Raw genomic sequence first — 11,606 nt, forward strand, 5'->3', positions numbered from 1 at the left:
TTTGTCCCTTTACCCATTGAGGAATTGACACATGCATGCAATTCTTAGATTGAATTGACATGTTTTAGCCAAATAATTATTTTGTTAATAAAAGTCTAAAAGAATTGACATTAAACAGTCATATGTGTAAATAATTTTTTATTAGAACTCTCTTGGCGCACATTAACAGTCGTTTCACTAAGGTGCACACATAGCATGTTGTCATACTATATGTAATTGGGGATTCACCAACCATTGCAGTTGTAAAAAGGTTTTTGGAAGGGCAAGGCCAGTACACCTGAAAGCCTAAGCTTTACTATCACAATGAAGACTATTTTGTAGTGAAGTTCCATACAGAATCTACTAGAAACATGGTGTTGGGGTGGGGGATCGCAAATGATAAACTACAAGTTTGTCATTGTGAAACCATGGTCAACTAGTTTCAACTTCAGATATGAGGTACTGAAGGTAATCCCACTATGGGTAAGGTTCCCTAATCTACCTCTTAATTGTTGGGGACCTAAATCACTTAGCAGGATCGCAAGTGTATTAAGAAACCCCATATGTGTCGATGAATGCACCACGAAATTAGAACACATATCCTGTGCTAGGGTACTGGTGGAGATTAATGTTATAGGACTATTACCAAAGGTGGTAAGAGTAATGGATCTAAACGATACTATGTTTAAACAAAAGGTTAGCTATGACCGGAAACCACAGTATTACCCAAATTGCTGCCAAATTGGGCATCTCTACAAATGCCAGCCACCTCAACCTAAAGTTCAACAAGCTGGCCCAAAGGCAGGACAAAAGAAGGTGAAACAAGTGTGGAATGCCAAGGACAACAAGGAGCATGCACACCAACAACCCCCCTTCTAAGCTCACAAGTTGTGCCCATAGAGGTCTGTACCCCTATAAAGCCTGAGACGAAATGGACAAATACAAAAGGAAATCAGTTGTGAAGGGGAAAAGACAGGCTATACATGAGGAGGATATTGCCACAATGAAAGGGATAGAAGACTTCCCCCCGAATCAGGTGCCTTTTCTCAAAAAGAGACGTGTCTTGCACTCTGTCCGAACGAAGGGCTTCCTCGATTTTGAATTCCGTTTGGAATTGGGCCTTAATAACCGCCTCGGAAATAGCCTCGGACAAGGGACACCCGATAGTATTTATCGTAAGGCGCCCCGCGAGCTGGATTTAATCCACTTATGGATAACACTCTCCAACAAGCCATTCAACAAGCTTTTGATAAGGCTGATAGAGGTCAACATAGTGAAGGGAAGAGCCCAAACCACCAAACAATCCCTTATGAAGGTTGCAACATGGAATGTAAGAGGATTCAATAAGTTATTTAAGCATAAATAATGAGAGAAAATTTCAGAAATAGCAAATATATTAGACATAATAAGACTTTATAGTTATAGTTTCGATAATTGCGCTCTATAGCTATAGTTTTGTTAGCTAAAGAGGTCGCGGTTGTATATTTTTGCGTGTTTGTATATTTTACTTGCGAATATAAAATAGGGTGAGTATCTACAATTCTGTAGTTATATATTTAGGAATTTTTGAGAACTCTGTTTGTATATTTCGCTTGCCTATATACAAACATAGTAATTTATTACGATTTTTTCATAAATCATATACAAATAGCTAGGGTAAATATTTACAAAGTTCTGAATAGATACAACCAGAAATTGAATTATACAAGTTCTAAATATATACAAATCAGGCGAATAGCAAGATCAGGGAAACTATGGTTACAAATTAGAATTTCCCTAAACAATAACTATAACATTTAATATGATTTATATGTTTGCTATTCTGCACAATTTTCCCTAATGAATATCCCAAAATAATAAAAAGGAACATATTGATCTTATTGTTATTGTTGAGCATAGAGTTAGTGGGAAACATGCTACTAAAAGAATACAGAAGGTTGCTCCTGGATAGTTGTTGCATCAGAACTATTTGGGCACTGAAAGAGGCAGAATCTGGATATTATGGAACCAGGTATAGTCAACATAATTGTACTACACACCCACAATCAAATGATACACTGCCTAGTGGAATCGAATGGTACCGAGTTCAAATTCATTACAACATATGGACTACACACAATAGAAGATAGAAAAGGATTGTGGCCTGCGATTGACACACTATCATCTATGGTTAAACACCCACGGCTTGTGATGAGAGACTTCAATGCTATTTTAAGAGGTTAAGACAGAATTGGCAGCCATGTACTAAACAATGAAACTAGGGACTTTGAGCAATGCCTAAGCAACAATGGGCTCATAGAGATGAGAACAAGTGGAAGGACTTACACATGGACCAACTCAAAATTGTCAGGGTTGTAATTAATCATCTCTAGAAGATCAAATGGCCTCTTTTGGATGTACAAATCCTTGACCCACAATTTTCAGATCACTGCATGTTGTGTGACAGAATGGAAATTCAGCAATTGAATGGCCTCAGACCATTCAAATTTTTCAACCATTTGGCAGATCACCAAGATTTCCAAGAGATAGTAAGACATATATGGAAACAACAAGTAATAGGAGGCAAAATGAATAGAATACGGAAAAGACTGAAGATGTTAAAATAAAGCTCAAACAACTACGCACGCATGCTTACCCAAAGGTTGAAGCTCAGATACAACTAGCTAGAAAACGACTCACTGAGATTCAAATGAAACTAAGGGATAACTATGATGATGCTGAGCTATTTGGAAAAGAGAAAGGGATGAAACTCAAGCTTGAAAAATGGGTCCCGGTGGAAGAAAGCATCATGCGAAAAAAGTCTAGAGTACAATGACTAAGGCTCCAGGATGTGACATATACAATGTTTATTTCTTCAAGAAAGCTTGGAAGACGATCGGGAAGACTATTGGGGTGAAAATTACAGGGGCAGTGAAAGAAATATTTCAACAGAAGAAGATGTTTAGAGCAATCAATTGCACAAATGTCACTCTCCTACCAAAGGTACAAAATCCTTCTTCCATAAAAGATATATACAAGAGTATGCGTTAGTACAAACATGTACCAAGTATGATAGTCATGCATAAAACATATAAAGTCATACTAAAAGGGACATTTTCATGGGTATGCAATGATCAAGCTAAAACATGAACTTAAGAGTTAGAAAACATAAGTCATAAAACATGATCAATGCAAGTGAACAACATCTTAAAACATATGTAAGATACTTTCTTGAAGTAACCTTAGTTCATCATAACTTACTTGTGGGAAGTAGCCTTAATCGACATATAAGACCATGTGAGCTATCAACATGGAATCTAATGTCTCCCACACCGAAAAAGGTTGTCCTACTTGCCAAGGTAAGGACCATGAACTTCTAGCTTATGTGGATCCACTAGCTAATGTCTATCTAGACAATCCTATGTTGGCACATAGTTTATGGGACATGGGTAATCACCACTTATCCACTCGGTACTAAGCTTAACTTCCACGGAATAGTTCTTAATCATATTCAGCTTACCTCTTAAAGGAACATGGGTAACCGTCTCATGTCCTTACATCACGTGACATGGGTAATCGCCTCTTGTCTTACAATTAGTAGGCATGGGTAATCGCCTCTTGCCTCAACATTAGAATAGCTCCCTAACATTGGTTCATTTTAGGTAAGAAGACCTTTCAACCCTAAGATCTCTTACTATGTGAGAAAACCTTTCACAATCAAGCTTTCGTGTGTATATGATAAATACTTTCAACAACACAACAATAACAACATCATTGATACTTCACTCTCAAAGTATCCTTAAAGAATTTACATAAATTTCATGAAAACATGCTTGATTTCATAAACTCTTCTTTCATAATCCAAAACCCACATCATATGATCGTAACTTGGAAAAACATGGGAATTACATGGGTTCATGGGGATCATCATAAAAATATAATATTAACTCAATTCATGCATAAAAGATCATAAATCAATCAATTAAATCAATAATTAAAAGAACCCATAACATAGAAGAAAAACCCTAACTCAATTGGGGATTTCTAACTTTGAAAATTTGAGAAGTTGGGAACTCCATGGAGGAAAGGAATCCATGGATGAAAACCATCATACCTCAATGAAAATGCTTAACTTCAATGGAGGATTAGGAGACTTGACTTGAAACCCTAGGTTGAACCCTTCTTCTTCAAGCTTCCTAGAGAGAGAAATATTTGAGAGGAAGACTTGTTCTTCTTTTGTGAATTTTGAGAGAATGATTTCAATTGGGGAATTTTGGGATTAAAAACACTTATATAGGGGTTTTTGGTGAAGGGTAGAACGACATAATATTATGCTAGAATAATTAGAAAAATACCCAAAAGCCCCTCTTAAAAATAATTGCCGACCCTATCGACAGTGGGGACCTACGGTCCGTGGGTCCACCTACGAACCGTCGATCAGTTCATAAACTAAGATTTTTGGACTCCCAATTACGAACCTCACCTATGGACCGTAGACCACGACCGTAGGTCACAACATTTTGATCTTGAATTCAACTAAGTCTGGGACTCACCTATGAGACATATCTACGACTCGTGCATTGGACGACAGACCGTCCTGGTGAACCATTGAAACTTATAGAAAACTTGACATTTTGGAAAGACTTATAACTAGCCAACCACAGACCTGACCTACAGTCTAGGGGTCGTTCCACAGGTCGTGGATGACACTGTCAAAACTGGCACCAGATTTCTAAGAACTTAATTTTTCATATCTTTTTGAATCTGAGGTGTTACATTATCTCCCCTTGGGATCATTCGTCCACGAATGAGAGTCAAGACATCATAAGGAGGGTAGGAACTTAAACCTAACAGCCCAACATGTATGCAATTACGTAAATGCACATATCTGAGGAGGAAACATCAATTTCAAGTTAAAACATGTTCAAAACATCATATCATGAAGTCTATATGCAACTCATATTCAAATGCACATAAATATGTAGAAGTCAATCAAGTTGACTCATTTTCCCAAAACTTAAGCTTTTTCATGAACATGTATAAATGAGGAAATCATGGAAATATCCAAGACACATGACACCAAAAGACTAAACCATGAGAAACTCAATACCTCAAGCTAGAGTAGGGGTAGAAGGAAAGAGATGAGGATAATGAGACATCATATCCGCCTCGACCTCCCAAGTAGCACCCTCAACTAACTGATTTTTCCATAAAACTTTTACGGAAGAAACTTCTTTCTTTCTCAACTTCTTGACTTGCCGATCTAAAATCTCAACCGGGACTTCCTCATAAGAAAGATTCTCCTTAACTCCCAAACCTTCTAATGGAACTATAAATGTCGTATCACCAACACATTTCGTCAACAAGGAGAGATGGAAAATTAGATGTACCGATGCCAATTCAAGTTCATAAGCAACCTTACCAATACGTCTCAAAATCTGATATGGGCCTACATATCGGGGACGAAGCTTCCCTTTCTTACCAAATCTCATTACACCCTTCATGGGTGAAATTTTCAAATAGACTCAATCATTAACATCAAACTCGAGATCTATTCTTCTAACATCGGCATAGGACTATTGTCGACTTTGAGCTGTTTTCAACCTTTCTCTAATAAGCCAAACTTTTTCTATAGCCTCATGTACCAACTCAGGACCTATTAGGGCAACTTCACCCACCTCAACCCAACCTATTGAAGATCTACACCTCCTACCATATATGGCCTCAAATGGAGTCATACCAATACTTGAGTGATAACTATTGTTGTAGGCAAACTCAATCAAAGCCAAATGATCATCACAATTACCCTTGAAGTCAATTACACATGCTCTCAACATATCTTCCAAAGTTTGGATAGTACGCTCTGCTTGCCCATCGATTTGTGGATAAAAGGTTGTACTAAGTTTAACACAAGTACGAAGGTCCTTTTGGAAAGATTTCCAAAACTGAGAGATGAATTGGGTACCACGATCAGAGATAATGGATAAAGGTACTCCATGCAACTTTACCATTTCTCTCAAGTACAACTTAGCATAGTCCTCCACCGAGTAAGAAATCTTGAGGGGAATAAAATGAGCCGATTTCGTCATTCGATCTACTATAAACCAAATCGAGTAACGTTGTCACCGGGTGCGAGGCAAGCCAGCGATGAAATCCATATTCAAATCTTCCCACTTCCAAGTAGGAATGCTAATATCTTGAGATAAACCTCCCAATTTCTGATGCTTAACTTTCACTTGTTGACAATTGGGACATTTAGCCACAAATTTCGTAATATCCTTTTTCATCATATTCCACCAATAGATCTCCCGCAAATCACGGTACATCTTGGTGGCTCCCGGGTGAATGGATTATTGAGAACTATGGGTTTCTGCTAAAATCTGCTCTCCCAAGTCATTTACATTGGGAACACACAAACAACCTTGATATCAAAGCACCCCATCTCCCCCTTAGAGAAAGCCTCAACGAACTTTTTAAGCATTGCTTCCTTTAATTCAACCAAAGCCGGATCAAGACCTTGTTTGGCTTTCACATCTGCCACAAAAGATGATTCGTAACCATTGTGAACCATAACGCCACCTTTAGTAGTCCACTAACTGAATACCCAATCAGGCCAATCTATGAACATCTCGAACCAACTCTTTTTTTATCATCTTCGATGTGAGCAACATTACCCATAGATAACCGACTAAGAGCATCCACCACCATATTCGCCTTACCGGGGTGATAGAGGACACTCATATCATAATCCTTCAGTAACTCAAGCCACTTTCTTTGGCGAAGATTTAGATCCTTTTGATTAAACACATATTGCAAACTCTTGTGGTTGGTAAAAACATCAACATGAACACCATACAAATAATGTCTCCAGATCTTAAGAGCAAACAAAATTGCCGCTAGTTCGAGGTCATGGGTAGGATAATTCTTCTCATGAATCTTAAGTTGCCTTGAAGCATAGGCATTGACTTTCTCATTTTGCATAAGCACACATTCTAGACCAATTCTCAAGTCATCACAATAAACAACAAAACCATCAATCCCTTCCGGTAAAGTCAACATCGGAGCAGAAGTAAGTCTATCCTTCAATTCCTGAAAACTCTTTTCACATGTTTCGAACCATATGAACTTAGCCTTCTTTTGAGTCAATGCTGTCAACAAACCTTTTGTAATAACCAACCAAACCCAAGAAACTTCTAATATACGGAGGGGATAAAGGTCTAGACCAACTCTTAATTGCATCCGTCTTCTTAGGATCTACCTCTATACCCTTACTTGAGATAATATGACCAAGAAAAGCGACGGACCTTAACCAAAACTCGCATATATTAAACTTCACAAAGAGTCGTTGGTCCTTGAGAATTTGCAACACAACCCTCAAATGATTAATATGCTCATCCTCACTCCTTGAATATATTAGTATATCATCAATGAACATAATCACAAGCATGTCAAGGTATTGTCTAAACACCCTATTCATCATATCTATAAATGTCGCCAGAGCATTAGTCAAACCAAATGATATTACCAAAAACTCATAATAATCATACCGAGTTTGAAAAGCCATCTTCAGAATGTCATCTTCTTTCACCCTCAATTGGTGATAACCCGACCGAAGGTCAATCTTGGAAAAGTAACTTGCCCCTTGAAGTTGGTCAAACAAATCATCTATCATTAGAAGGGGATACTTATTCTTAATGGTCACCTTGTTCAATTGCTGGTAGTCAATACATATATGGAGAGAACCAACTTTCTTTCTAACAAACAAAACTGGAGCACGCCATGGGGGGATACTCAGTCGGAGGAAACCCTTATCCAACAAATCTTTCAATTTCTCTTTGATTTTAACGTTTCAAGCACACCTCATCCAATTCTAGGTGTTCAACAATCGTAAATCAGTATAAAACCCAACTAAATTAGTTGGGGTCGAATCCTACAGGGAGCGATACATGTTTAAGAGTCAATTGGGAAGTATGAACATGATCAAATTAGTCATAGGAATAAAAATTATCGAATAAAGACATCATTAAAATCAGGGGGTGACACGAATGTCAAATAGAGGGTTTTGGTTTTGATTATCAACTACAAATAGTGGCAAACAATAATGAGACGAGACGGGTTCTTGGGATGTGATTCAATTATAGGCTAATATAGATAAATGGGTAGTTGCAACTATTAGTAATTAGCTAGATATTAGTGAGTAAGCTAGGCTATAGTGGAGGTAAACTTTCTCTCGAACAATTTACCCTGAATCAAGTTGATTTCTATCGAATATCAAAAAGCATGCAAAATAAGAATAGCCCACACCTTAGTCCATTCACTCTCTCGAGCTGTATGTGTAGAATTGGGTTTAGGATTCACTCTCTCGAGCTGAACCTAGGTCAACCCAATACCCACAAACCATCGATCAAACACCTTAGTTATAAAGCCTCTCTCTCTCGCAAGCCACGAACACAAAGCTAGAATTACATTTGCAACTACAATTCTTAAATTAAACCACAATTAATGATTGAACTCACTTCTAAATAGCATTTAAACTAACAATTAGCAATACTCGTCAACTAAATCAGCCCATAATCACACCCCAAGAATTAGGGTTTTAGCTAGACATCTTAAAAAGGTAAAAAGCCGTTACCAAATTGATTATCCATCAACTGGGTAAGAGTGATTTCGGCCTTACAATGCTCCAATTTGAAGATTCTCAAAGACCCACTTCCAATTTCTCAAAAGTGAAAAACTTCAATCCTTCAAAGCTTAGGAAAAACTAGAGAAAACTGTCTCCAGAGCTAAAAACTTAATAATATATTAAAAATATATGATCTAAGATACTAAACTAAATGTTCAAAAATGTATTTATAGCCGCCAAAAATGTGTTGCAAAGAGTTACTCGGTGAAGTAAGTCGGGCTCGGCGAGCCCCCTTTGGTCACTTCCATCGTCCTTCTGCCTTGGTATTCAGCATCCTCAAGGTCTATAACTTTGGGCGATCTAGCACTGCATCGCGAAACTACTTGGCGATCCAACGAATGCTCCTTTCTCTCGCCGACTTGATTTCTTCCCTCAAGGCTTGGCACACTGGAACTTTAGGCGGTCAGATAGCCATTTGGCGATTTGCCAAGTCAACTTGGCGATCACTAGGCTGCCTTTATTCATCCTTTCAGCCTGTTTTGTTCCTTTTTGCTTGTTAGTGTCCTTGCTTTGTTCCCCAATCCATAAACCTAAAAATCAAGGGTTTTACATAAGTTATTGGCACAAAATGAGCATTTGAGGACACTAAATCTATATAAACAAAGCCCTAAATGAGTCCAAATCTCGAACTCATCACTCTTTCAATTCCTTAAGTTCTGCCAGAGCCATTCGGTAAGGAGGAATAGAGATAGGTTGCGTATCTGGGAGAAGGTCAATACTGAAGTCTATTTCTCTTTCGGGAGGAATACTAGATAGATTATCTGGAAACACTTCTAGAAACTCATTTACAACGGGGACCGACTCAAAAGTAGGGGTCTCCGAATCTATATCCCTCACCCTAACTAGTGGTAAATGCAACCCTTAGAAATCATCCTTCTAGCTTTAAGACAAAAAACAAACTGACCCTTAGGCATAGAATTCCCCCCTTTCCACTCTAGGATGGGTTCATTCGGAAATTAAAACTTGACTACACGGGTTCTACAATCAATAGAAGCATAACATGAATGCAGTCAATCCATACAACGGATAACATCAAAATCTAGCATATCAAGCTCTACCAGATCAACAAGAGTAACTCTATGGGACAAGGAGACGGGACACTTTCTATTGAGCCTCTTAGCCACAATAGATCACCAACAGGAGTAGAGACATAAAAAGGATCTAACAACAGATCCGGATAAATATAAAACCTCATAGTCACATATGGTGTCACAAAAGACAAGGTAGCACCGGGGTCAAGAAAGCATAAACATCAAGTTGAAAGACTTTCAACATGCCGGTAACCAAATCTGGAGAACCCTCTTGATCATGACAAATATGAAGTGTATGAAATTTGTTTTGCTTGGGAGCATTTGGACCCGAACCACTAGGACCGGATGAAGGATTAGGTTGAGCCCGTTGATGATTATCTCCATCATTCTTAGCAATAGAAGGAAAATCTCTTATCTTGTGGTCCATCTTACCACAACCAAAGCAAGCATTGGAACCCACTAGACACTTGCCCTCATGCTTCCTTCCATACATAGCACAAGTAGGCAATAAAGACCCACTACCACTTCCTCCTTGAGGCTTAGGGTTAGACACCCTTTCTTTGTTGAACTTAGATCGCATATTGGAGGAACCTTGACCGAAAAACCTTTGTCATAACTTGGAATGACCATGTCCATCGGACCATGAATGTGAGAAATTACCATCACCGGTTTTAGCCCTCTTTGCCTCTCTAGACGTTTACTTAAGTTTCTCTTCTTCAATTTGTTGAGCGTGAACCATGAGATGAGAATATCCATATCATTAATAAGCATGGCAGTACGTCTTTCCTTAATCACCATTTCGGACACGCCCGAAATGAACTTACTGATTTTTGCCTTAGGATCGGCAACCATTGTGAGAGAATATCGAGAAAATTGTGTGAACTTCAAAGCATATTCCTTCACACTCATATTTCCTTGACGAAGGTTGATGAACTTAAGAATCTTTGCCTCCCTCATCTCAAAGGGAAAGAACCTATAAGGAAAGCAACTTTGAACTTTTCCCAATCGAGAGGACCCGCATCTTCTGGTCTCCCCTCTTTCCATTGGTTAAACCAAACTTGAACAACACCCTTAAGTTGATAAGAGGCCAACTCCGCTTTTTCCACTGGCGTCACTCCCATGATCATCAACACCTTGTACACCTCACTAATGAACTCTTGAGGATCTTCATCAACCTTAGAATCATGAAACTCCAGGGGATTCATTCTAGTGAAGTACCTCACACTAGATGTTGTTGTACCCACATTTGGGTTCACGGGGACCACAACCTCCATATTGTCTTGGACCGACATGGCTTGAGCCAATACTTGAAAAGCAGCCCTGAACTCCGCATTAGTCACTCGCTCGGCCAAAGGGTCGACCGGAGCTTGATAGCTTGAGAAGGAGCTTATTGTTCCACATTCTCCCTCATATTACTTCTAGCATAAGCCCTTCGAGTGGTCATACCCTGTAGAGCATCGGATAAGGATTAGGAGAAATACTTTATAGAGTTAAAGTCTATTGCATGACTTTAAAGTAGTGAAAAAAATGGAGTTTCCTAAACATCTTGTAGCCTCTCATTCATAGTGTGGCGTGCTTCACACTCATGAACAAGACTCTACTCGACGTGGCTTATGAGACTTCCTAGGACCTTTCTAAACTTTGTGCTCTGATTACCAAGTTTTTCATGACCTAAGGTATTCCCCTAGGCGTAACATGGCGTATAAGACCCCGAGAGGTCCCATACAAGCCACTTAGCATTCATCTTACAATATAGTAAAATAAAAGAGATTTAAAAGATAGTTTCAACATATAACAGTTTTATAGAAAAAAACAAAAGTCTAAACATCGTATCAAAGCCATCTAGTACATAAGAATGAATCTGGATGTAGCCCATACATCATGTTCCAAAACTGAAAGTAAGGAAAGACTGAAAACAATAAATGACCGATCCT

At 38.6% G+C, this 11,606-nt stretch overlaps 1 protein-coding gene across 1 annotated transcript; it reads right to left on the minus strand.

Annotated features, from left to right (window-relative positions):
- Positions 1 to 9,850: 9,850 nt before the first annotated feature.
- Positions 9,851 to 10,470, minus strand: LOC125868669 (uncharacterized). Its single transcript, XM_049549267.1, has 2 exons — positions 10,226 to 10,470; positions 9,851 to 10,154 (listed from the first exon to the last, which is right to left on the minus strand). Exons 1-2 carry the CDS (start codon positions 10,468 to 10,470, stop codon positions 9,851 to 9,853), a joined length of 549 nt encoding a protein of 182 aa, XP_049405224.1.
- Between the last annotated feature and the right edge of the window lie 1,136 nt (positions 10,471 to 11,606).

The sequence above is a fragment of the Solanum stenotomum genome, chromosome 6, assembly GCF_019186545.1.
Source record: "Solanum stenotomum isolate F172 chromosome 6, ASM1918654v1, whole genome shotgun sequence".
Lineage (NCBI taxonomy): Eukaryota > Viridiplantae > Streptophyta > Magnoliopsida > Solanales > Solanaceae > Solanum > Solanum stenotomum.

Coding starts and splice junctions, on each gene's coding strand:
- LOC125868669 (XM_049549267.1), bottom strand. CDS start 10,470: ATGGTGATTAAGGAAAGACGTACTGCCATGCTTATTAATGATATGGAT. Junction 10,155..10,225: donor CTAAGTTCAACAAAGAAAGG/GTGTCTAACCCT, acceptor TATGTATGGAAG/GAAGCATGAGGGCAAGTGTC.